The 26,754-nt window shown below is 48.9% G+C and overlaps 1 protein-coding gene across 2 annotated transcripts; it reads right to left on the reverse strand.

Moving 5' to 3' along the window:
- Window positions 1–907: 907 nt before the first annotated feature.
- Window positions 908–20,759, reverse strand: Mrpl51 (mitochondrial ribosomal protein L51). 2 transcript variants are annotated; one of them, XM_077679100.1, is made up of 4 exons: window positions 20,572–20,759; window positions 16,107–16,297; window positions 8,164–8,277; window positions 908–1,322 (listed from the first exon to the last, which is right to left on the reverse strand). In XM_077679100.1, exons 2-4 carry the CDS (start codon window positions 16,234–16,236, stop codon window positions 1,108–1,110), a joined length of 459 nt encoding a protein of 152 aa, XP_077535226.1. In that variant the 5' UTR covers window positions 16,237–16,297; window positions 20,572–20,759; the 3' UTR covers window positions 908–1,107. The 2 variants fall into 2 exon arrangements, with proteins under 2 accessions (XP_077535226.1, XP_077535225.1); XM_077679099.1 differs by having other exon boundaries at window positions 16,107–16,283; window positions 20,572–20,758.
- Window positions 20,760–26,754: the final 5,995 nt, after the last annotated feature.

The following is a 26,754-nucleotide window of genomic DNA, read 5'->3' on the forward strand; positions in this document are numbered from 1 at the left end:
TTTGCTTAGCTTAGCACGCACTTCTCCTTGTGCTAGGCTTTTTCCAAATGCCTGTGCTAAGCTTCAAACACAGCGTTAGGCAATTCTTTTTCCCCTCGTGTGAACGCTGAGCAGAGATGCTGGAGGCATGTAGAAAGAACAAATTGTATATGCAATACTGGTCAAAGTTTTCAATTTACGTGTATATACCCCCCCCTTTGCCTGTTCGGATTCTGCACACTTCAGATAGAAAGGACTTTTTTTTTTCAAATTAAGAGGGTCCGTTGTAACAGGTGTCGACTGTTTTTAACAACTGCCATTAGTTGAAGTATTCCACTCGCCAAGAATAATAAGTATCAACCTCCTCTTGCCAAGAGAAGAAAAAAGCTTGTCTCATCAAAAAAGAAAAAAAACATTGGCAGTGTCACCCATTATCTGTAGTGGCGGCAATGTCAGGACCAATGGAGGCCACAGGAACTACCCGGCTAGTTTGGAAAAACCTGACTGACCACAGGGCCTTCACGAGATGCACATTAATAAAGCCTGAACCCCCTCCTGTGAGTCTGACACTGTTCACTAACCTGACATGCAATCCACTTGCAATGCACAACGCCATTCTAAATCTCCTTCCTGAGAGCTCTGGCTGTCTCCCCCACTGACATTGAACATACGGACTGCCCAGGAAGCTCTCTGTGAACATGTGTGCCAGATCCACACAAACATTCTTCACCACTACGTGGACTTGGCGCATTGGAGCCTGCAATTAGGACCTGGACCTAGATCCCACGGCGAATAAAGTTTGTTCTCTCTCTCTCTCCATGTTGTTGACTGGCACTGCATGTCACGAAACAACATGAGCTGTACAGTCGTGGACAAATGGAAACTGAACACAAAAATATGAACCACTGCAAAATGTTTGCATTCCGGCTAATATTTTCACACTTGCTTTTTATTTGACCATAACTATACATCTTGACATTGCGAGAGGTATGACTGAACTATGCTGAGTGCAAGCAAAGACTTCAAGACCGCGGTCGCCATTTTCATTTTTCCTGCCTGCACCTTTGTTAGCCCGGCTTTCAAGAAAACAGTAGTAATGTGGGCGCTCCCTTGGTGCGTGATGACCGGTCACCACGACCGTGTGCGGTGGTTGAGCACTTTGTAGAGGAAGCGGATGCGCTTGTTGAGCTTGTGGAAGTCGGTGGGGCGCGTCTCCCGCCAGTGGTAGACCTGGGGCCGTTTGCGCAGCAGCATCTGGAACTCGTTGCCCTGGAAGCCCTGCAGCCAGCCCGGGACACCGCGCATGATGTGGATCGGCTTCATGGTCCCGTTGCCCAGGATGTCTGCGCGGTGGGTAAGAAGGAAGACTCAGCACACTGCCAGACCATCGGCAGGATGTTACACGAATCAGTTCTAATAATTGTGGGGAGCTCCTGATTAATTTTGATTACCTGGGCACGTTTAAGATGGTGCAACCAAATCTCAGCACACGGGTGTTTTCAATTTTTGCTTGTATCTGAAAAGGAGCCAGCACAGCTGGGATCGAATCCAGAGCCCTGATTCCAGCTGAGGCCGAACAATGGCTCGTTGATGATAGCGTATTTCCCATGGGAGCAACTTCCATCCATGTACAGTCTATGCTCGTTACAGCAGACCCGGCAACAACGGACTTTCGGTTACAACAGACCATTTCTGTTGGTTTGTCTGGTCCCCATGCATTCTAAATGGAGTCCGCTCCGCTTACAACGGACCCGGCTAGAGCAGACTATCGGCTACAGCACACTAAATTTTAGGCGACAATTGTTTTGACTGAATGTTTATTGCAGACTTCCGCAGGGCCAGCACCCAATATGCTTTTTATTTATTTATTTTGGCAAGAAAACTCTTATGTCTGGCAACATTGTTGGCAGCCGGGTCATTGGCACAGCCAAGCCAAACCAGTGCCAGTGGCCTTTTTTTTTTTTGTTGTGCGACCACCGGCAAAGTGGCAAGGTAGCTGATAAATTAATAGTCGGGTAAATTAAGCGTAATTAACGCTGTCGAACATGGGGAAAAACAGGCTGACATTGCCAGAAGTACAGGCCTGTCTAAGCAGACGGTCTGCTCTCCCGTCAAGAACAAGGCCGCTGCCAATAAACGCGACTCTGGTGAGATTGAACAACAGCGCTGTCGAATACGCGAAGTGGTGCACCCGAAGTTGAGTCTGCCCTCGTCACAGTTTTTTTTTATGTAATAAAGAACTCGGGTTTAGTAAAGTTCGGTCTTTATTATTCCCACGCATGCATCGTTCCCGTTCCATTAGGTGAAAAAGGTAAGAAATGCCTCGAGTAGGGGGTTGGTTTCCATCCATTGCGTGCAATCTGCCAGTAACCGTGCGCAGTGCAACTGGTCTAATTTCAGATTTCACGGCTGTCCTTCGTCAGATTATTTCGTATCAGCTGTTTCAATGCCCAGACTAAAATCACAAAAAATGTGGAGGCTGCCTTGGGGGACATCAGGCAGCGATCCGATTTGTTTGACAAACTGTTTCGGGAAAACCTGCCTCGTCAGGAAGGGATTTAAGAGAGCCTAATTCTGATGGATACGACTGATTTTTATAGCTGGTTAATAACTGCTCCTAGTTATAGTCTTGCTTTATTTGCTCAGCTTATCATGCGTCGTTACACGCTAGACCGCATGAGCAAAGCCTTTTCCAAGTGCCAGTGCTAAGCTTTGGAAATGGTGTTTAGGCGATTCTTTGCCCTTGCGCAAACACTGCACAGAGGTGCTGCAGGCGTGTAGAAAGAACAAAGTGTTTGTACTATGTATACGCAATATCAGTGAAAGTACCCCCTCTTCGGACGGATACTGCATACTTCGGCTACAGCGGACGTTTTTTTCCGGATTATGAGGGTCCGTTGTAACGGGCGTAGACGGTATGCATTTTTCGACCCAAAAACATAAAAGCACTTGGACCTGAGCACACACCTCGTGGTGGTGTTCCAAGTGCAACAGCAACGAAAGGCTCCAGTAGATGGCATGCGAGCAGTAGAATGTGAGAAAATTAAAATCACTTGAGAAAACCTTCACTGTGTTTATCTTGGGAAGAGCGAGACAGGAAGGGGCAGAGCGTGAGAGGCGGGTGGGGAAGGGAAGGAGAGAGTCATTTACGTGACATGGGCTGCAGAAAACTGTTGTCTAGTGACGACGTTTGCAGCAAAGTGAAATGATACGCGAGCGATTTTTTTTTCTCCTTTGTCTAACACAAAACGGTCCTCGGCAGAAAAATAAAGTTGGTCAGTACTCTCTCTGGCCACTGTGAAGCTGCTAGCTCACTTTAACCGTGTTACCAGGATGACATAAGAGAAGCACAAGGTGCACTCCGCAACTACCCACGTCTTACTGTTTAACCGCACGACACCGATGTGTTGCAGGAAAGCCTGTCACTGCTAGTAGAGCGAGCCGGTGGATGTTTGCAATGGCTCATCGTTAGCGCTCAAAGTGCGTTAAACCCGGTGCCCAACTAGATCAATAAAGAATATACTTTTTGTTTTAAGAGGGGACCTTCCCATTTTCAACAAGAGATAATTTCAGCTATCCGACTTCACTGAAGCAACCATCCCTCTGCATTTTGGAACTATTCCCAGTTTTCGAATACTAGTGCATTCAATTTGATGCCGAATCGGATATCAAGTTATTCCCATCAATATTCAGAACCTTTGAATGCAGTCAAACCACGCGATAACGAAATCCCGCAAGTAGGAAATTCCCGCGAACATCCGTAGAAGCCCGTGTATTTCATATCTCCTGGCAACGAAATGTTTTTTGGAAAGCGATCCTGCATTAACGAAATTCGCAGGAAGCCTAGTCAGTGTTTGATCTACCAATTTGAGGCTAACAGTGTCCAAAAAGTGCCCAAATGCATTTTTTTCAGACTCACAGTTCGTAAACTTCTGCAACAGAGCACTTGCATGGCTACCGCCATATTTGTCTACATTAAAAAACGTGCAACTGGCGGCCATGGAGCAGCCTCACAGCAATGCCACCAGGGGGCGACAGATGGTGACTCACAGCACGTCTTTGGCTTGGGCTACGCTAGCCGGCTCCGGCTGAACAGTGGGCATGCGTTTGTTGCATGTGCAGCAATCAGCATGTTTCCTCTTAATCAAGAGTGGAAGTTTTTATGGCTACAAGATAAGGCAGCCACCATTGACCAAGTCAGTGACCCAAATAGAAGGTGGGAGGGTAGCGCTGACGAGTTTGGAACCGCCTGCAGATCGCTCTACCATTCTGAAAAGCAAAGACGTCACTCTTTAATGGCCCACGTGCGCAATACAATACACTGACCGCCGTGGCCTTTCAGGGTGCCAACAAAGCGGTGCTCACTTAGTTTTGTGGCCAGCATTGGAACAACAAGGTGCCACAGTCTGGTCAAGTTTGTTAACAGAAAAAGCTGGACTTCACTTGCATGCTCTTCGCACATACTCAGTGCAGAGGACCCAGTAGAAAAACATGCAGAGGAGGTGAAACTACGGGATGTTTTGGATGCGTTTCACACGATTCGATCGTCCTCCGAATTTTAGCAAAAATAAACTCCGAAAAACAGGAGCTGTACGGAGGAGCTGCAGTCACCACCGGAGTTCTTTGTTGAAAGAGCAACTCTCGAAAAAAACTGAAGGTAGAAGACTTCTTGGATGTCAGCAGCGACACTGACTGTCCACAAGGAAATCATTTGGGGTGTTCACGTTACTGAGGGCCCTTTGACAAAAGTAACGGTGGCTATGGTACAGTGACTACGCTGTCCGCATCGTGGGTAATAGTAGATTCTCATAATGTGGCGGATGATACCATATTTACTCGAATCTAAAGTCGCTTACAAAGTAGGTGGTAGGCTTACACTCGAAGATGCGGCTTCCCTGACGCTACTGACACTCAACACCATCTTGCAGCCACAGGCTTGCAGCTTGCAGGTTTACAGGCTCCATTTCACTTGTTTGAATGTTGCGAACCCATCTCTCAGCATTCTGTGCTTGCTTGCTTACATCCCTGTGTGACCTCAAGAAGCACCCATGTTTGCGGCACAATGGTGCCCACCAAGCGGTGCCACTACACTGCGGCTATTAAGCGGAGGGTAGTCTTGGACACTGAGAGAACTTCAAACCTCCAAGCACAGCATGACTTCAGTGCTGATTAGAAGAACACGCATCGATGTTGGAAGCGGCGGAACGAACTTTTTAACTGCGCTTCCAAGCGACTGGCCTACACAGTACCCAAGGAATGTTGACACCAAGAGGTGGAGATGGAAGTCGCTGACTTTATCCAGTAGCAAAGAGAGGATGGAATGCCTGTGATGAGGGAGATAACACAGGCGAAGGCGAGGGAAATTGCAAACATTCGAGGCGTCGCGCAGACTCAGTTCAAGGCCAGCAGGGGCTGGGTCACTCGTTTTATGAAGCGGATCGGGTTCAGCCTGCGACGTGGACATCTGTGTGCCAAAAGCTGCCCCCTGACTTAGAGGAGAAGCCAGTCGCATTCCAGCACATTGTCAGCAAGAAGCGGCTGAAAAAGGAGTACAGCTGGGCTAGCTCGGTGATGGCGATCAAACCCTGGTGTACCGCATTTACTCGAATCTAATGCACCCCCGATTGCAACGCGCACCCATTTTTTGCGGTCCAAAGAAGAAAAAAACGCTATGTACTCGATTGTAACGCGCACTAGACTTTCATTAATTAATATTAAAATGCAACCTTCTCTCCCTTAGAGCAAGCAATGTATATTCCTCAGGTGGCACAAAATGAAATGTGCCGGTTATTGCTAGCAAGACAGCCACCACGACAACGGTCCAAGGCAGCAGCGTCGCTGCCCCGGCAGCTCTGTCGTTACGGGTCTCTGCGCCGCTCGCTGCTGCTGCACGTACTCCGCCAGCGAGTCTTCTATTTGGGGATATCACCCCCTCTTTGGTCCGCTGAACCCGTTCTGTGTCACCTTGCTTGCGAAAATTTTCTCTTTCTGTTTGCGCTAGTCCCGCACACGAGTGTCCAGAACACTGAACGCACGTGATGCAGCCCAATTTCCATCGCTTTCTGCGCACATTACTTTTCTCTAAACGCAGCATCGTGGTGAACCCACAGTGTCTTCGCAGTGGGAAATTCCATGGCAGAAAGAACAGGGGAATGCAAAAAAGACTACACAGACATCAAAGGAAAACATGCGCCGACTACGAAGCGCTAGCTACGCGTTCAGTAGTCAAGCGGCCATCTTGAAACGTCGATGGTGAACCGCACCGCAGTTTTATGTCGTACTTGACTGTAACGCGCATGTGATTTTGGGACGTATTTTTCCGAAAAAAAGGCGCACGTTAGATTCCAGTAAATACGGTATATTTGACATGCCTGTGACCTACACCATGAACGACAGGAGTGCGAAAGAAGTGAAAGTCAAAACTACGGGCTACAAGAAGCAGCGCACCCCCATGATGTTGTGTTGCATGGCCGATGGGCAAAAGCTGCCGGTGTGCATTTTAAGAGGAAGACTCTTCCAGCCAGGGAAGTTTTCCCTAAAAATGTTGGCGTACCAGCCCACGAGAATGGGTGGATGAGTCGTGCCGTCGTCGAAGGTTGGGTTAAGACTGTTTACTGTGCGGGAGCTCAGCTGTTTAGGACTGCATTCCTATCGCAGCCACTTGACACATTCCGTTAGGTCCGTGGTTTCAGAGGGTGGTACGGACATTGCGGTGACACCCGGTGTTATGACGGGCAAGCTAAAACCGCTCGACGTGGCCATCAACAAGCCATTTAGGGACAGGCTGCGGAAGCATTACAATGACTGGCTGACGCTGCAAGATCACCAACTGACACTGACCAGGCGCATGAAGAACTGGCGAGCTGGGTCGCCGCAGCGTGGGCCGAAATTCCGGCCGACGTAATTGCGCGGGCCTTCGTAAGTGCAACGTTTCGAACGTGCTGCACGGACGTAAGGACAGTGCAATGTGGAAAGAGGACAGCGATGCCGACGATGACTACATTGAACATGTTACGACAAGTACCACAAGCGTAATAAAGTGCATGTTCTAGTTCCAGTCCAGTGCCTTCTTGCGTTCGGCTTACAGTCAAGGTAGGCTTTTTTTTATTTTCTGACCTTCTGAATTTCGGGGGACGGCCTAGAATCAAAGCCGGACTAGATTCGAGTAAATACAGTATTCCACAAATCGGTTGCAAGGTTCATACCTACAGCACAGCACTACCTGAACATACTGAGGCAAATGTTTAAATCACAGGATAAATTTGTTCTAAATGGAGGCTCACAGACCAGGACATATCCCGGCTGTTTTTCATACATTGAATAATACCAATCTGCCTGTTTGTTCTGCCCAAGGGACGCTTGTAATCTGTCCTTTGGGAGCAGGTGGTGAATATGCTGGTGCATCGTGATGCATCAGGTTTTCAATTGGAGCCAGACGTTGTGGGAATTGTGGAGAACCGCGACCCGCGATCCCAAGCCGGCGCGCGCTTCGGGAGAGACTTGTGCGCTTCTGAAACCGGTCCGGCGCTGCGCTGGTTCGTCGGCGTCCCCCGAGAGATGGCACCACCAATCTGTGCGGGCATAGGCGCGCAGGCGCGGGCGGCACGAACGTGTGCGCGCAGGAGTCGGGAGAGTCTCGTCGGAGACCCGGTCGGGGCTGGTTTGGCGGAACATCGCGGTGGTGGCGGATACATGTCTTTCAGGTGGGAACTTTGTCGCGCGCCGTGAGTGCCTACCTCCCGTTCGCGGTCACGACCCGGACGGCGTGATTCGTGAATGCCGTCGAGCCTTGTGCTGCATGCTTTGGGATTCCCCAAATAAACGGCAGTGCTTCGGCACTACTGTCTACTGTGTTCTCGTATCGGTGAACCTCGCTGGGCTGCCGTAGGCATGGGAGCCCGCGTGGTTGACACGCCGGGAGCTAGCGTGGTGGCCGACGCCGGAGTACTGGCTAGGTCGCCCCGAGGAACCCCTCACATATCCCACAACGTGCAAGCCAGACGTTGCTTTCTCTGCACATCATTGGCCAGCGGCTTCGCACATGCAACTACGTCATGACTGAAGTGGACGCGGAGTGGACGTTGTTTGAGCGGACACATCTCAGAATTAAGCCACAGAGAGCTTGCCCTGCCCCTCGTTCGTACGAGATAAGGGGGCAGCTTGAACGCCTCATCCCACCCTCACCGATGTAGTCGTTCTGTCCGAACAGGGCCCGGCGCTCACACCAGACGTCCTTGGGAGTGTAGACGGGCTGGCTGCGCAGCTTCTCCTTCTCATCGGGCAGCCGGGGCAGGAAACCTGGGCACGAACGGGACACAGGACAAGTATGTGCGGTGCTCCGTGATCCCACGTGCCAGGCTCCCATCAATAACAGAACCACTACAGTTGAACCCCTTTATAAGAGACACGTACTCGGGAGCAGTTCCTGTCTCTTATATGAAATCAGATGTCTCTTACAAGCAGGGAATTATGTTCTCACTAGCTGATCAACCCATACATCAAAGCGGGCACTGTACAACTAGAATACCTAAGTGCAAAATAATGCTACAGCATGCTGAAAAAGGGTTAACTCGTGTGTTGCCCCAGAATTTACGAAGTGGTTCTGAATCCTTGTTTTTGCTCCATGATTGTGTTTACACTATGTTTTACAACAGCTTCTACAAACTTTCTCTTCTTTCATTGTTCGCAGGAGATGAATCGTGGATGTCAAGTTCACAAGCTTGATGAATAGTCAGAGCACAGGCTTTCTTCCGCTGTGTGCTCGGGCTATTCATCAGGCTTGCAGGGTTCAACATCTGCGATGCTTCTTGATTAGAGCGACGCGATTGGGAGAGCCTACTGCACACTCCCAATACTCTTGGCTTGCGCAGAATCCCACATGCGCAGTCGTGCTCTGCACGTTGCATTTCTATTGGCAGGGCTTCTCGTCGTCGTTTCACAGCTGACTGAAGCACTGCGTGTTTGCTGAAGTTATAATAGATAGCGACTGCGGGCGCGGAATTTCAAATGAATATGGCGCAGAATTTCAAACGGATGCTCGAAATCGTACCCGAACGGCAAAGACCTTGCGGGACGGAAAACTGCCGCAGTACACGTACGGCAAAAACCCTCAAAGGGTTAAACTGAAGGTTGTGGAGCATGCGTTGATGCCCATGGAAGCCGCGTGGCTTGGCGGCACTTCAGTGTTGACCCAGTGCGTGCAAGACATTTGGGCGATGAATGTACAGGGATCCCCGTGTGTTTCATGGCCCCAAAGAAGTGAAGTTTCCCGGTGTGGGAAAAAAAGTGTTCGAGTGCCCTGACGGTACGGAACACGGTGCGGGCTGACATCGAATGTGAAGCTGCAAGCGACTTGAGTGAGGACAGCTCATCCATGGCAAGTAGGGGGTATGTCGGAAATAAAAAAAAAATTGATTGCATAATTACCTACATGTTTTTACAAAAATGGTAAGGCTCCGATAGCACTTCTCTTAGCAGCTTTATTGTATGAAATTTCAACTTTTAAAAATCTGTTTTAATTTTTTTCCCGCATAATGAACCCTGCCCCCAAATTCATGCCGAATTTTCCGAAAAAAAAAAAAAGTGGGTTCATTACGCGAGTAAATACAGTAATTTTCAATTGGGTCAATGACACCCCCATCGACCTCTCCTACATGCCGTCGACTCTGGCCACGATTTTGACTTCTGCGACCAGATGTTTACATGTTATGGCAACTTCGGTAAAGCAATCGTGACAACTTTTCAGACATTTTTGTGTTTTTCACTGGGCCTCCATTAATTTAAATACAAAAGAGGTTCTGGTAGTTTTACGCATGCAGTTGGTGTATGCTCGTTGCACGTTTTTTGTTTTGTTTACATTCTAGACCACAGGGGACACATTGGCGCAATAGACTTACTCTCTGTTGAACCGCTAAGACTGCAACAATAAGACAACACTAAGGCAACACTGACACAACACTAAGACTACACTAAGACTAAGACAACCGCTACGACTATGCAATAGTCTTAGCAGTTCAACAAAGACTATTAATTAATAGTCTTTGTCGAACATTCGAGCGGTCAGTGCAAGTCATCCCTCCATCCTCCTTGTCAATGCTAATGCTTGAATGTGGGCGAGTTGGTTGGAGCAATGAAACGTGGTAAAAACAGCGCTGCTAGAGACAGGACACAAGGGAGGAAGACGCAGGACCAGTGCTGGTCCTGTGCTTCCAAAAGTGCAAATTTCATGGCTCTGCCGTGTTTTCGCGCCCATTGATCATGCTCATAAAGTGCTGTGTTCGGAGTTACAAGGTGCTGTCACCTGGTCGTTTCCTGTGATTGCAGTGCAGCAACAGCAGCGCAAGTTGTTCTTCAGCGCGTATCGCGCCCGTTCGAGATTCCTAAAGTACCGCCTCATAGTGTGACTAAATGCAAGCTGTTAGTCTGCAACGTAACCTGGACTGCTGCTGAATGACAGTTGAAAAATGCATCCTCCGAGTCATAAAAAATGTCAGGACTCCTAAAAGTGCAAAGCTGCTTCTCTTTTTGTGCAAAAACCTGTAAAAATTCGAGGCCTGTAACAACAACAACAAAAAAAAGATTACCTTTGATACTTGATTTGGTATTCCTCTTTTTTCCTAATTCCATTCTATTAGAAAACTACTTAGTGGAATCTCAGTGATACGAAGTCGCTTGATACGAATTTCATTGTGATATGAACTTTTCGAAATTCCTCGACCAAAATGCAGAGTACATAAAGTAAAAAAATTCCCCCGCACCTCCCCGAAGGGAATCGTGCAGAAATGCGAATGCATTGGGTGCACCGATGAGTGTGTTGCGAGTAATGCCGTAATTAATGACGAGAGTGTGAACGTAATAATTTATTCATCAGCACCTGTTTGTGTTATCGTTGTACCTGACGGCCACAATCACTGCCTTGTGATCGCTAAAGTGCACGGTCAAAGGGTCTTTGAGAAGCATACGTGTGTCACACTTCTTTCTGGTGGTATCGTTGCTGCAAGGGATTCCACTTCACTGACTTCCATCGTTATCAAGGCACCAGTCGGCAAGCAGTAATGGGAAGGTGCGCCGGACGAGGAGGGTACCGGTAGCCGAAACTCACGCTCATTGAAGGAACGCGCCCGTTGACCAGAGACTCGCAGCACGAGGCACACACCAGGTACGACCTGAACGGCGCCAGACGAGGGTTGTCGTCACAGACCGCGATGATGGCGTCACCGTTGTCATCACCTCCTCTTCCAAACTCGTTCCAAAGAACCCCAAGCGCGTTCAAACGACTAGACTCCTTCTTGATGTTCCCGAGCACGTAACGCGGTCGGCATTACGCGCTCTTCGCTTCGCACACTTGTCTTCTTCTTCTTCTCCAACCGATGATGATGACGTGGAAGCAACTGCAGTGACGTCACCGCCAGGGAGAGGCGTAATGCTCACGTTGCATTGTGTGAACCCCCGACTAAGAAATGCATTCGCATTTACGACGACGACGAAGGCAGAACTACGAGGCGCACGCTCACGTGCGCTCGCGCTGGAGGAATGCAGGCGCGCGCCGGCCAACGGAGCAAGACAAACCCCGGCTAATAAATGCATTCGCATTTAAAACATTCGAATGACCCATACACATTCATCACTGTGGTGCGGGTGATACAAATGCGCGAGCCGCGAGCAGCTGACCGTGGCATAAACGGACAAGAGGCGGGAGTTTTGGGGCTGCCATGCGGCCTTGGTTGCGCGTCACTCCTCCTCCACCGACAGTATTGTGGGGTGTTTACAATACAGCGGGGGAGGTGCTGCTCCGAACGAACAGAACTTTTCACCCTCCCTTCTTTCTCCCGTCCGTTACCATCTTCCATCTCCTGCTAATTCCTCTTTTCGCTGTCCCTTTCATTTTTGCTGGCTGCAGCTCGGGTGCCTCTAGCTTCCCTTTTGGGTTACACTTTTTGAATAAACCATGGCCAGCGCGGAAATCAGGCGTTCCCTCTCGTTTCTGATGGTGAGTACTCAAACCATTTCGTGGTCTCCACATTCCTCACTTCCCTCTATGCCCGGCGCTCTAGCTGTCCTGTCATCGCTTTGCTGTCTGATTTTATCGTGAAGTGACGGCCTTGTACTTTCCCGGGCATCAGAGGGGTTTCCACCGCGCCTTCTACGGGCTGGGTTGAGTGGCTCGTACAGTCGGTGGCCACTTTGTTCGCATTCGTGGACGGGTGCCTCAGGTGGTGCGGGAAGACAGAAATGGATCGGGGAGTGCAACAGCGTGCACACCAAGTTGCACGTGCGGTTGTCAGACGGGCCGGGTGGGCCGCCGAACGTCTCCCTTGGTTTGGAAGCGCGTGAAAGAGCGGACGTCCTTTCACGATGTCTTAGGTGGTAAAACTACCTGCCGTGGCTCAGTGGCTAAGGCGTTGTGCTGCTGAGCACGAGAATGTGGGTCGAGTCCTGGCCGCGGCGGCCGCTTTTCTAAAAGAGTCGGGGAAAAAAAAAAAAAAAAAACGCTCGTGTGTATGCGAGATTTCGGTGCGCGTTAAAAGATTCCCAGATGGTCGAAATTAATCCGGAGCCCTCCACTACGGCGCGCCTCATCACCTGCGTTGCATCGGCGCATTAAACCTTTCAATAAATCAAGGTAGTAAAGCTGAAAGCCAAACCTCCACTATTGTTGCGCGGTTGGCTGCCACAATAGTAAAAAGAAGGCAGAAGAGAAGAATCCACCCATCAAATTCTACAGATTCCTTGCAAAAGTGAACAAAATGGAAAGACGAAAAGCATGGATCACTGCAGCTCAAAAAATTAAATAAGCTGGACGTTTCCTGTTTTTCAAAATGCAAACTAGTGTTTTAAAATTATTCCGAGCCCCCCCTCCATTTTGTTAAAAAATTTGTGCTACCACTGATTGTTTTCCATAATGGTGGTGCCGTTCGATAACATCCATATATGGCACAATAGGTTCACATTCTGTATGGGTGAAAAAAAAAATAGTTTCGACCAATATGCCTGGCTGTATCAGCTGTGTTCATTGTTACTGTAACTTCTGTTCTGGATGGGATTAAAATGACCTGACAGCTGCTTGTTTTTTTTTTTTTTCTCTACATTTCCTAATACTAGTACTTAAACAAGTTATACACCATAAGTTGTGGATTAATAGTAATTAAAGTTTATGCACCACAAGCTGTTCTGTTGTTTCCAAATACTGTCCCTCTAATCCATAGAGTCAATCTTTGTGATGAACACTGCAAACAAAAATTTCTTCAAAGACAAGAAAAGCGGAAATGCGGCTTTGCAGGCACACCCCTTTTGTGGCATGTACCTTTTCAATGCGCCTTTCATATGATGCAACTGATTATTTCAAGGGTCAGAAATAATACATTAACCAGACTTGGCAACGTTTAGGTCGCATTTCTTGCAAGCCTCCATGCTTCTGCAGTCCATAAAACCCAGATGTTCGAAGCACGAACACGTGAAGGAAGTAGCAAACAAGAGAAAAATGCGCTGTGACAAATTGAACAGCTGTCGCCCTGCTGACAAAAAGACGGCAGACAGTGCCCCGGCGATTGCACCCGTCAAATCGCCGCAGTGGGAGGAGCCTCCCAACTTTGGCCAATGGGGAGACGAGCGTGTCATGGCGGCAATTTGGAAACGCTCGCAGCAGCTGGCTGGGCCACCTCCGCGACGGACATTTGGCGGAGATGACATTTATAGTGCAACTTTCACACACGTCTCAGCTCCTTTCTCGCATGAGAAATTGTTGATCCACCCGCAGAGAACTTTTTTTTCTCATTTTCAAACGATACAAATTTTCGGGTGATACGAATATTTTGGCCACCCTTTGAGGTTTGTATCACCGAGATTCCACTGTATTTGTTATTCGCACACCATTAGAGAATAGACTAAGCAGGGCGGGAAAATTAACATGAAAAAATGTGAAACGCACAGAAAACACTAAATGAAAATAAAAAACCCTAGCTGAGCACCATAACAAAAGAACAGGCTGAAATGAAAAAAAAAGCACAAAACGAATTCCTGCCATCCAAGGTGAGCAATTTCAGTAGGCCTCCAGTGCACCGACTTCAATCCATGCTGTTCAGACTGCCCGATTCCTTTCCAGCTCAAGATTCAGCTCACTGAGGACATGGAGTGGGATGTGGTGAGTTGGGTTGCCACCTTTCCCCCAAAAGAAAACTGGCCCTCAAGGGGAAGGGGGTGGGGGGGGGCAGGGGGGCGTATAGAAAGTTGAATTTGTGTTGGAAAACAGAAGCCACGTGTTTTTTGCCATGCAATGCCGGTTATTGTAGCGTTTTCCTAGTGAGAAATCAACATAAAATTTGCGCAGAAATTGCTTAAGAGTGTCTAAAAAGGAAACCTAAACGTGACTTTCTGGAAACACATGACATATTTTCTTTGCTCACGTGTCCTTGCACAGCTCGTTGGCACATATTCATTGTCGTAGTCGCTGAAATTGATGCTTATGAAACGCCAAAACGATCATAATCGTGGCACAATGGCCAAAAAACCAGCCAATGACGGCCGGTTTTAGGTATGGACCGGCAACCGGCCCGCTGTCTAAAAAACCGGTCGGGCCAGTCAAAAACCGGCCAGGTGGCAACCCTAGTGGTGAGGGTGGAGGGTAATTTTTGCCAGAAAGAGAGGGAAAACAAAATGCAAATGCATGCATAACTGTGCTGGGAGTTATCGAGGGCAAGTGTGGAGCAGACAGCCCTTCGCATCACCCCTGCAAGGCACATATTTTCTTCGTCACCACTCGATTTTTCTAAAGGCATTGTAAATAGTTTGGTGTGGGGGTCCGTATACCATAGATTCCCATCCGTCGGAATGTGAAAGCTTATCTAGCATGACCTTTTAGTCCTGTACTGAGGATAACAACTTGCAGAATTAAAAAAAATTCCCATCCCAATTCTTTCCCTATTATGTGGCAAGAGGCTAGCAACGCATGCTAAAAAATTACCATGGCACACGCTACTCTAAAAACACACCCCCTTTACAGAGTGGGGTAACCTCTGTCAATGTTTGTTGTTTGTAGGGTTTAACATGCCGACGCAATGCAGGCGATGAGGCGTGCCGTAATGGAGGGCTCAAAATTAATTTTGACCACCTGGGGATCTTTAACGCCCACCGAAATCTCAAACACACAGGTGTTTTTGCTTTTCGCCTCCATCAGAAAAGCGGCCACTGCAGCCGGGAATCGAACCCGCGTCTTCGTGTTCAGCAGCACAACTCCTCAGCCACTGAGCCACCGCGGCAGATGACTTCTGTCAATGTACAGTGAGGATTCCTTTCACTACCTTGGGTGCTGAAAATTTCATCCTTTCAGACATTCACACATCATCCTTAGGAAACTGCTGTTTCTCGCCTATTGACAGTACATCTCAATCTGAAACAGAACTCTCCGACCTTGCTGCTGAGCACGAGGTCACGGGTTCGATTCCTGCCCGTGGCGGCCGCTTTTCTGATGGAGGCGAAAAGCGATAATGCCCGTGTGTACGAGATTTCGGCGCACGTTAAAGATCCCCAGGTGGTCAAAATTAATCCGGAGCCCTCCACAACGGCACGCCTCATCACCTGCGTTGTGTCGGCGCATTAAACACCACAATCAATCAATCAATAACCTCTCCAACCTCCTTAAAAAAAAAAAAATGAAGAACATGGATTGGTCATTTAAAGAACCCAAGAAACATTTTTTTCCCCGAATCTCAAATTCTTTACAAAACAGTGTGAACAACCACGTACAGTCCGCTGATTAGGCCGGCGCGACATACCTGACCCAACTATCAGGCAATTAATGCTCGCACAAAATACTGTTCCCCCAGCAACGCCTTCCTGACAGTCCAGGCAATATCATCCCGCTTCCGTTCAGCGGCACCAATTCAAAACAAGTGACGACCACGTTAAAAATCAGTAAAAGATTTGTTTTACCTCGATGTGTAAACAAATGAGTCTGCCATGCTGTGCCAATTATACAGTGCCATTTTAGTTTCCCTTGAAATGTCCCTACAGCCACTTCGGTGTCATGTACCACCACTATGATTGGAACAAAACGTCCTAAATCGCAAGTTCCATAACCAGGTGAATGCGGGAAACCTTGCCCTACCCACCAGCCCCCTGTGGGTGCTCACCAGGGGGGTGCAGGGGGTTCCGGTAGCCGTGGCGCCTCAGGTACTTCCTGCGCTCCCAGAAGCGCACCGAGGTCTGCAAGGGGCTGCGGGCGGTAAGCCGCTGCAGGCTCCACTGCAGCAGGGAGCTCATTGCCACCGGTGCTGCTACTTGCGCGTCTTTGGCTGCTAGACGAACGCCTGCGATAGAAAGACTGCCAGTGCATCACGCCACAGTATTACGCCATGGGAGAAAAATGCATGGTAAGACTAGTGGTAAGCGTTAGTATATCTACTTAGGCCAAGTTGTGACCCCGGGTCCCAACCATGAGGCAGAGATAATTAGAAGGATAAGAACGGGGTGGAGTTCATTCTGCAGGCATTCCCAGATGATAAGGCAAGCCTACAGTTGTCCCTGAAGAAAAAAGTGAATGACAGCTGCACCTTACCGGTACTCACCTGCGACGCAGAAACTTCAAGGCTCACTAAGAGGGTTCAACTTAAATTGAGGATGACTCAGAGGGCAATGGAGCGGAAAATGATAGGTGTAACATTAAGGGACAAGAAGAGAGCGGAGTGGGTGAGGGAACAAACGCGTGTTAAAGACATACTAGTAGAAATTAAGAAGAAATGGGCATGGGCAGGGCATGTAATGCGAAGGCAAGATAATCATTGGTCATTAAGAGTAACAGAGTGGATTCCTAGAGAAGGCAAGCGTGGCAGGGGGCGCAAGAAAGTTAGCTGGGCAGGTGAGATCAAGACATTGAGAGATCAAGATGAGATCAAGGCCAAAGACTTTGGTACCAACAAGAGCGCGGAATCTGGATGAAAGCAACGTCACGCTTGTTAGGGGGATGAAACGGCAACTTTGTATCCCTAAGCCTGAAATGAGCAAGTAAGAAAGATTCCGTTTTAAGCGAAGATTTCTACATCTCCCTGATGTGGTACGTCGTTCGAAAACACCCAGCAGGAAAGCCAGCGTTCTCCGCCAATGATGGTAATCGTGGGTACAGTGGCTAGAATAGGAAAGTGTGATGATCGGGCCCTCTCCCGCGTGACGCTGTAGGAGGAAAATCCAGGTGGCGCTGTCGCACGATTACACGTTCGCTGCGACGGCGGCAGAATATGAAGTACGAATATATTTTCTTTCATAGATATTCTACGTGGTCGCGCAAACTGAGATGCAATGAATGTCGTATTTTAAACTACTACAATCGAAGCTTGCAACCGACTGGGCGCACTTTGACAGCCGAATATAGCCGGCTGGCTCGGACACTTATGAAGCAAATCAGAGAATTGTGGACTGTTAACTGGTAAACACGCATTTTATTTTCGAAGTGCTCGTTACAAACAGACAAAAACTACTCACTTTTGGTGAATTTCTCATGATTCGTTCATAATTGAAAGGCTCGAAGCCATCAATTTTCTTTGCTCAATGGGCCTTGCCTTTTGCTGCTATTTCTTTGTGTGTGTGCATGTGTGTGTGTGTGAAGAATTCAAGCACTTCGACGTTCGATTCTGCTGTTACGTGAGGCAATTGAGCTTTAAATGCTTCTTCCTTTCACGAAAAGGCATGCCTTCTCCTTTTTCAATGCCTTCGTGTAAAAGTGGAGCTAGAGGACCAAAACGAATTTGATAGTCATGGACGGGGAGAGTGGCAGGCTTCTTCAGTATGTCAGATGTTTCGTAAATGCTTCCAATGTCTGCGAGGGTACGTGTACGGGCTTTGGCTTTATGCTGCGCAGTGCGACACACGCTGTAAGGTACTGTGAAGGGCGAAACACTCAGCGTGTGGTTTCCCTCATGTTTCCGAAGGTCAAGTTCTTCACAGAAAAGGAGCATGGGGTTCTTCAAACTCTGCACTCACAGAGGAGTCACCATCCTTAGCGTTTTTATTGCTGGGCGGGGCCGCGGGTGCGCTTCTCGCTTGACACTTCCTGCTCGGGGAAGTTGTTTTGGCTGGTACTTCGGAAGATTGGGAAATTGCGTGGGCACAGCTTCCGGGGGCAACCGAGGCCTGCCCCTGTAGATTGAGACAACTTCTCCGTTCACAGTACGTTCAATGTGCCGGGAGATTTACCTTACGTCGAAGTGTAGCTCGCACATAGCGGTGTTTTCCTTGAGCCGCTTCTCAGTACGTGGTATTGCTCGTCATCGCCACTGCGCCAATATAGACGCGCGTTCTTCGGAACGCCAAACAACGACAGTTTCTTTTTGCAGGACTTGTACACCGTAGAGCGGCCCGGCACAAAATTGTGGCTCTGCTTTGGTGGCAGCTAAACCTGCTACGGCACAGGAAACAAGCGGTGCTTCTCTCTGGTCAAAGCAGCAATCGCATTGCAGACGATCCACGCGCGCCTCACCAGGCGACGTGTAAACGATCGCGCGCGCCCCCTCGCGGATCCCTATCAGCGGCTTCAAAGCGCCTCATAGGCGCTGCATGCCGCCAATCACACTTTCCTATTCTAGCCACTGTATTGCGGGTGAAGTGAAAGGAAAGATGCTACCCATGGCCAGAATCCAAACTGGGTCCCTTGCACTATGAAGCCAACATCTATCCGATTGAGCCCTTTTAACACGGTCGAAGCAGTTTGGGATTTGGAGATGGGTGCATGGACGTGCAAATTAGAGAAATCATGCAAACCTCCGTGTAATGATGTCGATAGTTCAATTTGAAGCTTTCTTCATGTGAAATCAAATGGCAAAGGGTAAAAGTCAAAGCCACTGCGATCAAAAGTCCATAAAACTTCGACAGGTCGAGTCAAGGTCCAAACCATCTGCCAGTCACAGTCCTAACCCGGACGACAACCAAGGAATCCCTTGTGACATAGTTTTGCAATCAACCATCATCGTTGTTTGACGAAGGGGTGCATGAGTTTTTTGGTACGCTGTGTAAAACAAGAGTTGTATTTTTTGTTTTTTGCAAGACCAGTTTGCCATTCACCTAGAACGATTACGAATACGTTACTTGGGCACCCAGCACACAAGAAGCCCCCAATGTGAGCCAGACGCAATACGACAGCCCAAAGAAGGCACTGGTAAACAGAACGTAAATCATGGCAACACAGTTCCAGAAAGCTGGCACGAGGCACAACTTACTGCCACAAGTCCAATGTTTCTTTCCTGCTTCTTTTCTACTTTCAAACTGGCAAGGAAGAGAAGACCCTTGAGCCTCAGACTCAAAATGAATTCATTTTCTGCTTATTAGCTCATCTGCTTTACAGCTGTACAAGTTCTACGTAAAAAAAAAAAAAAAAAGACCAGAAAAAGTAAACACAAGGGACATTTGCCTCCATTTTCCTCACTGGAGTTTCCCTGATATGGTTGCGCAACCATGAATAAAGATTGAATCAAAGCTATTGCATAAAGCGGACACGCTTGTACGAATTCTTTACAATCACATGCCCATTCATAGTTCAGCTTCACCCAGATTGAGTTCGTATGTGAAACCACCCATAAGGAACAAAATCTGCTGCAGCAACGAAATGATACCACAGAGGCACCCCTCAAAATTCTGTAGGCTCAAACGTGCAAACTGAATTCAGGATGAGATTCTGAAACAATTCTTTCCACTTGGGCCAGTTTTGACCTGGTGTTTTTACTTGCAGACACAGCCCCGTTCACCTGTATCTCTACGGTGTACAATGCCAACATGTCTGCCTACTGCCGGAAGCTGAATTTTATAGAGCAAAAAAATGAATGCACACTTCAAGACTCACTTTTTCTGTGACCGTAGCTGACCAAATGAGATGCACAACCCGCGCGAAACCCGATAAATCAAGGTAAAACTAGAAATACACCGCTGTAAAAGTTGTGCCGTCGTTCAGAGGCCAGAACGTGCCGGGAGAGAAAGTGCGCAAAGAATGGCACTGCTGTTGTACTCGCATTATTACCGGCCAAACAGCTGGCTTGGGCATTTGACATGCAATGCAAGTAGTAACCTGAGCCTAATTTTGTGGGCCACGCGAAGTCACATAACGAGAGAAAGAAGTTCGACGTAAAACGTGATAGCTTAGAACTCAAATATGACTACGCTGCTTTGCTCTAAACGAGGCCGGTAAAGCTAAGGTTACAGAGAGAATGCTTATAACAGCAGTGTGCTTACACTCGTGCTGTGATATGCCCCGTACAGTTATTCAACCAAAGGTCCACAGTTTCGTACATACACGACTGCGCGTACGGACAATCCGACACTAAAGCGCGATTTCGAAGTCATTGCTCGCTTCTTTTTGCTTTCGCCCGCACGTGTTAGAGAAGATCCCCTTCGAGTATTTGGTAACCTGGCGCGTTTAGCTTACATCGGCCAGCTGATCCCTAGCTGCGCGGAGCTACCGTCTGCTGTTTCGCTACTGCTAGCCTTTCTACACGAAACATCTAGATTGTTTCGCGGCTCTAGTGCAAAGGACGCATACACCTTCACGGCCATCACAAATTTGGAACAAACTTTTTAACACAGTTTTGTGGGCGTTAAATGCCCTCCATTCCTTACCTGTTGCTTCTCCTAGGTACAGCCGTGAGCAAGCATTCGTGGCTGAAATGCTCAAGGGACTCACGACTCCAAGAAGTCCGATATCTTTGCACCAAACGCGATCACACGCACGCTAATTTTTTTGTCGTGTGCGCCGCCATGATGCTGGTCATGATGACGATGGGTTGAGCCTCCTCTATAATTTTTGTATGCCTGTCAGTTCGCAGTCAGATGGCCATCGTTTTCCGCATGCCGCAACCTCACTTTTCAACCGCGTGGGGGCGTTACGTAAACATGGTGGTGAACAGCGGCTCTAGCGGCGCAGCTGAGCTGCTTGAGCAGACGACAGGCGCGCGCGTTCGCAATTCTCATCGTATTTTCGCGTTCGCTGTCGTCTGCGGGCAATTTTCTGTGAGCGAATGGCTGCGGTTCGCTAAGATGGCTAATTTTTGTGCGCCTCTGTGCAAATCCATCCGACATTCACGAAATTCCATCCGACATAGACTTGAGGAGCAAATGGCTTGTCGCGATTCGTCGGGATGGCTGGGCACCGAACGATTCGTCTTGCTACACTAAAGTGTGTACTCGGCACTTCAAGCACGATGATTTCATCGAAGGCAAAATGCGGCGGCTGAAGGACGGAACTGTGCCCTCCATTTTTGATGATTACTCTTAGTGTTTGCAGCCGAAGCCTGTACCGGACCGGAGCTCGTCGGAAGAACAAGAGCGCTCGAACAAAATGGCTCCTTTTGGGGGCAAAGGGCGCACAGACGCTTCATCAGCTATTACATCTCGCTGGATCCCGCTTCCGTGTACTGCTATAATTAACCGAATCCTTGCCTGACGATCCCCATCGTCGCGCTAGCAGATGGATATTCGGAACAGCCTGGGGCTGTGAACCTTGAAGACAACCATGATCGAGGTGTTCCGGTTGACAGCAGATCGGCGTCAAGCTTGTTGACTACAGAAAAAAGTAAATTGAGAGGAAGGAAAGAGACCTCAGGAGTCAAATTCCGTGGCTGAACCATGCAGACTTGACAGACACAAACAATAACTGAAACAGCTGAAAGAAAAATCTTTTGCGGCGGACCTTTCTTACATGCGACAAAAGGTCGCTGAAAAAGAGCCTTCCGAATTATCCTGACTTGAACAAGTAAGGAATATTTAAAAAAAATAAAGCCGACATGGTCCGAGGAAACAACCAGTCGCGGTGTTGTTCTCAGGCACTTATTTACCAAGGCATATCATATACCAGGTGAAGCTCTTTTAAAGCTGCCCTGCAGAAATACTCTGCCCGGGTATATCGGCATCTAAAGCGGTGATACGGGCTCCACAAAACCGGTTGAAGCTCGCCTTAGGGGCCATAAACAGGGTTTCAAAAGTTGTGATTTTACGTGCGCGATCGCTGGAGTACAATCCAAGGAACGTCCTGCCGCGAAAATGGTTTAAAGGGGCCCTAAATAGGCTTCCGAATGTCGCCATTTCAATCGCGCAATCGCTAGAGTACCCCTTCAAGACAACGTGTACCAAATATTACACCTCTGCGTAAAGCAGGGGCCGCACAAACACGAAAAAAAGATTTCACTTCCTCCCCTGGCTCACCAACCATACCTTGCCGCCACACTTGCGCGCTCTGACGCAGTTCTTTCCGGCTGTGACGCGCCTCTATGACGCACGAGACACTGCCCAGTGCGGCGCCGCGAACGCGAACCACAGCGACAGCGCTCACCGTGCAACCGGAATCTGGTGGGCGGAGCATGCGCGTCGAGTGCTAAAAAAAAAAAAAAAGCGCGCGCAGGGCTTGGCGCAGCCAATGACTGCACGTACATCAAGGAAGGTGATGGATTGCCCTGTTTCTCTCGGTGGTCTTGCGCCGGGTCGATGACGTCGCGGCTTCCACAGTGCTTCGGAGGAGCTACTAGAGGAGGAGAGCCCCAGGCCTTATGGGTGGCCCCTTTTAATGAGCGATAACTCGGCTAATACTTAACGCATTTAAACAATTTTTGCGGGATGACGTTCCTTGGATAGTACTCCAGTGACTGCGCACGCAAAATCGTAACATTTGGCAGCCTATTTAGGGCCCCTTTAAAAGCGTTGAGTATTAGCCCAGTTATCTTTCTTAAAAAAAATTCCCTCACACTTCCCCGAGGGGGAGAGTGTGTAAGTGCGAATGCACGGTTGTTGATTGCGCGATTACGGTGGATATCGTGATCTTGGAGTGGAGAGGAGGCGCCCAACACCCGCAGTCACTGAGCGGAAAGAGGAGGAGGAGAGTAGCGCCCGCCGTTACGGCGAGGGCTACACGAGCGCCCTCACCCGTCGGAATGCGGAGCGCCCGCTACGCGAGCGAGAGCTCTCCCGCCCGAAGTGGAGAGGAGGCGCCCAACACCCGCAGTCACTGAGTGGAGAGAGGAGGAGGAGAGTAGCGCGCGCCCATCTCCCCCCGTTGCTAGGGAAGACGAGGAGGAAGACGCGGAGCGCGCGCACCCGCAGCTGTTGCTATGCGGACGACGGCGGCGGACGATTCAGGCTCGCTTAAGAAGTGCATTCGCACTTAAAAGGGACAGAAATAAGGTCTGGAGCTCTTACCCTTTCATCACGCCTCCAAAGCACTGTGGAAGCTGTGACGTCACCAACCAGGCGCAAGACCACCCAGAGAAACAGGGCGAGGGTTCGAGATACGCACATCCCATGGCTCCGCTCGGCGTTATGTCACGCATTTTAACACGAAAGTGTTTTATTCCGGGACTCACGAAGATTTCGCTTACGTCATATCCGTCACGGAAGTGACGCCAGACAGTACAACGAAGCAAGCGGCCTGTAAAGGGTGCACCCCTGCACATAGGGTCTTCTTGCGGGAAAAGAGTACTTTATCCGTTTTCGGGTTTTTTTTTTAACACGAAAGTGTTTTATGCCGGGTTACACCAAGATTTCACTGACGACATATCCGTCACGGAAATGACGCCAGTACACCTTTGCCGAAGCGACCCGCCAGCAGGACGTCGCTCGCCAAGCACGCCAGCAATCATGCTCAGCTGCAGATTTTACTGCACATTTCACTTTCGTGTTTTACCGATTCCTATGGCCGAGAAATAAACGACAGCTTTTTTTGATATCATCCTAAAACTGCCGAACGGGCTCGGCCCCGCTCGAATTGACAAGCGTCCGTGCTCGCCCTGCGAGGCCGACGCTCAGAAAAGGCTTAGCATCGCCGCAGTTATACAGCCGCCGCTTTACGAAGCCGCGCCGACGACGATCACCACTGCAATCTTTCACTGCACTATCACCCCCCACGCGCATTTATAAACTGATTTTCAGCAATAGTCGCGCTCTGGCGGGCGGTGACAAGTTTTAGTTGCTGCGGTGTATGCCGTATCGTGCATACACCGCAGAGTGGGCTCCTTAATTTATTGATTGTAGGGTTTAACGCAGCGACGCAACGCAGGCGATAAGGCGCGCCGTTGTGGAGGGCTCCGGGTTAATTTTGACCACCTGGGGATCTTTAACGTGCGCCGAAATCTCGTACACACGGGCGTTTTTGCTTTTCGCCTCCATCAGAAAAGCGGCCACCGCGGCCGGGAATCGAACCCGCCATCTCGTGCTCAGAAGCAGAACGCCTTAGCCCCCGCGGCCGGTAGAGTGGGCTCCTTGTCGACCGTGCAGGCAGATGCTTGCCGCGGTCGCGCGTGTAGCGGCGTTTCCGCCTGCAGAGACTCTCAATGTTCTTCAGCGGCATTGATGCATTGTAAATCACGCGCTATAATCTACAAACTCAGCGAAGATCGTGTGACGAATAGCGACGATCGACAGTCACCCCTATGATAAGCCGTGCCGCCGATGGCGGAGCGCCGCTGGCCGGGACCACACCCGCGTTTGCCTCAGAGCCAGGAACGTTGATTGGCTACAGCATTTGAAGGGGCCCGCCAATAGCGGCGCCACTGTTCAGTGCTTCGTATGTCATAGAGGCTGCGTTAGAGCATATTGGCGGTGAGCGCGACCACTGGCGGCGCTGCGAAGCGCGCCTCCGTGACGTCGGCTTAGGGATTCTCGCTTTGTCGCCTGCTTCACCCGGGCTCGCTCTCCCTGCTGTTTCTTTGCGCTCAGTTGACGTCGGACGCTTGTCCGCACCAGATTTGGCATGTCCGTAACTTTTTATCATAATAATAGACATAAAATCGCATACACTAGCTCAAGGCGTGAGTTTCGCAGTTTTGGGTACCGCTACGGAAGAAACATTGCCGGCGTCGCCCCATTCCTTGCGACGCCGGTCCTGTGCGGAGCGCGAAGAGTCGGAGCTAGGGGTCAGCTTCTATATTAAGCAATCTTTCGAACAAAGGGAACAGTCAGCTGCTAATAACCGAGAACAGCGAAATTGCTAGACCAAAACAAATGCCAGGCCTTCAGGGCTGGTATTGCCGAACGCTTGCCGAACGCTCGAAAGTATTGTATCACGTCCCTTTACGTTGCCATGGCATGAAAGTATGCCGGCATGCATTATGGGTCATTACTAAACAGCGCAACAAAAACACGGACTTTAGCTGAGGTACACAGGACGAGCGCTGACTTGGGGGAAAATTGCGTCAGCGTACCTTCGGTTGCTCTGTCAGCCAAGGAACTTGATTTTCTACAAGGGGGAAGGAACGCAACATAGAAAGTAACCTGGGGACGCAACACGTGTGTCATGGCTTGAGAGGGCTTATTATTATTTCAAGTGCGTGTGTTCTTAATGGGAATTTGTAGAGCGTGTGTGGCGCGTCATAGCACCGCTATGATGAATCGCTTGTTTTGTTGTGTGCGTTTATAGCACGTGTGTGTAGGTGTGTGGGGTATAAATATGTGTTTTTTCAATAAAAGCTCAGTTGAAAGTCAGCGCTCGTCCTGTGTACCTCAGCTAAAGTCCGTGTTTTTGTTGCGCTGTTTAGTAATGATGGATAACCAACTCGCCCAATACTGCACTATGCATTATGGGGCTGCAAGAACTGTAGGTTGAGTTCCGAATGGCCCACTGTGTGTATAGGCGCGTGCTGGTTTTATACCACGCTTCTAACCAGTATGGAGGTTTATTGAGCAAAACGAGTCACGTCTATAGTAAAGATGCAGTAACACTATGTTTGTTCATTTCAGTACATTCCCCACATCCATGCCTTCCCAGTATTCAGATTTGCGTTACAGGAAATGTGCACTCAAGAGGAGGAGGGAGACGAGGAGAAAACTCTATTTATCAGTAAAATCGAGCTGATTAGTGGTTCGGGTCCTCAGTCCAGGACAAATGAGTAAGAGCATTTTTTTCCAATTCTTAATAGATTGCCATGCCGGGTTTGTTCTATACGCCTGGAAGAGTTGAAAACAGTTGAGGAGAGCTCCTTGGAAATATCCATCGGTTTCGATTCTTGTAATATCTGCACGGGTACTATTTATTGCGTTCGTTGTGTCATAATTGTTCGGGTTGAGGGTCAGTTCGTTACGATAACAATGGTTACGATAGAAATTCGGAGCATAAAAGCCGCCTTCGAATCCTCTGGGCAACGTTGCCTGGGGCGTGATCACGGTGGCGTAGCAAAAACCTTCTCATTGTATTTGCATGAGAATAAACAACGCATGGCTTCGGGTGTGCACTTTCTGGCAAGTAGCCATACAGGAAGCCAATTTGTGAAGAAGGGAATGTATGCCATGCATACAGCCTGAAGAAAGTATCCTTACGATCTTTGTGAGCCTCCCAAACATCTCCAAACCTACTTATAAGACGTTTGTGGTGTTAATAATTAATATAAAAGAATGCGTTGGGCACAGAAAAAAACATTAATTGGATACAAGTCAACAACATGGAGAAAAATGGAAGACACGCTTTATTTTCTGCTGTGGTATGCGCGTGTACGTAGCGCTAGATTGTTGAGTCGTCATAAGAGCATCTCAAAAATACTGTAGGGAAGCCAACGCTTTTTGAAACTTATCTGTGCGTTGAACCTCGCGAATAAGCCAGAAAGGACGGGTTGAACGCGAGATTCTGACCGATTCTCTGAAGAAAGTTGTTCTTTCTCTCCTCGTGTGTTGAAAACTTGTGGGGGATACAGCTTGAACTTATTCAAGTCATAAGCTTGCAAAAATGACTGAATTATTAAAAATACGCTTTTTAATGCACTCAAGCATCAAAGCGGGTCATTTCTAGCACAGCCACGGCTGCCCCTCACAAGCGGAGTGTAGCAG

The sequence above is a fragment of the Haemaphysalis longicornis genome, unplaced genomic scaffold (assembly GCF_048455015.1).
Source record: "Haemaphysalis longicornis isolate Haplotype H1 unplaced genomic scaffold, Haemaphysalis longicornis Haplotype H1 scaffold_7, whole genome shotgun sequence".
NCBI lineage: Eukaryota > Metazoa > Arthropoda > Arachnida > Ixodida > Ixodidae > Haemaphysalis > Haemaphysalis longicornis.

What these genes read in the sequence shown, in the direction of transcription:
- Mrpl51 (XM_077679100.1), bottom strand. Translation starts at nt 16,236, where the DNA reads ATGAGCTCCCTGCTGCAGTGGAGCCTGCAGCGGCTTACCGCCCGCAGC. An exon ending in GAACCCCCTGCACCCCCCTG is followed by an intron (nt 8,278 to 16,106) that starts GTGAGCACCCAC and finishes GTTCGTGCCCAG; the next exon opens with GTTTCCTGCCCCGGCTGCCC. An exon ending in CGGACAGAACGACTACATCG is followed by an intron (nt 1,323 to 8,163) that starts GTGAGGGTGGGA and finishes CCCACCGCGCAG; the next exon opens with ACATCCTGGGCAACGGGACC.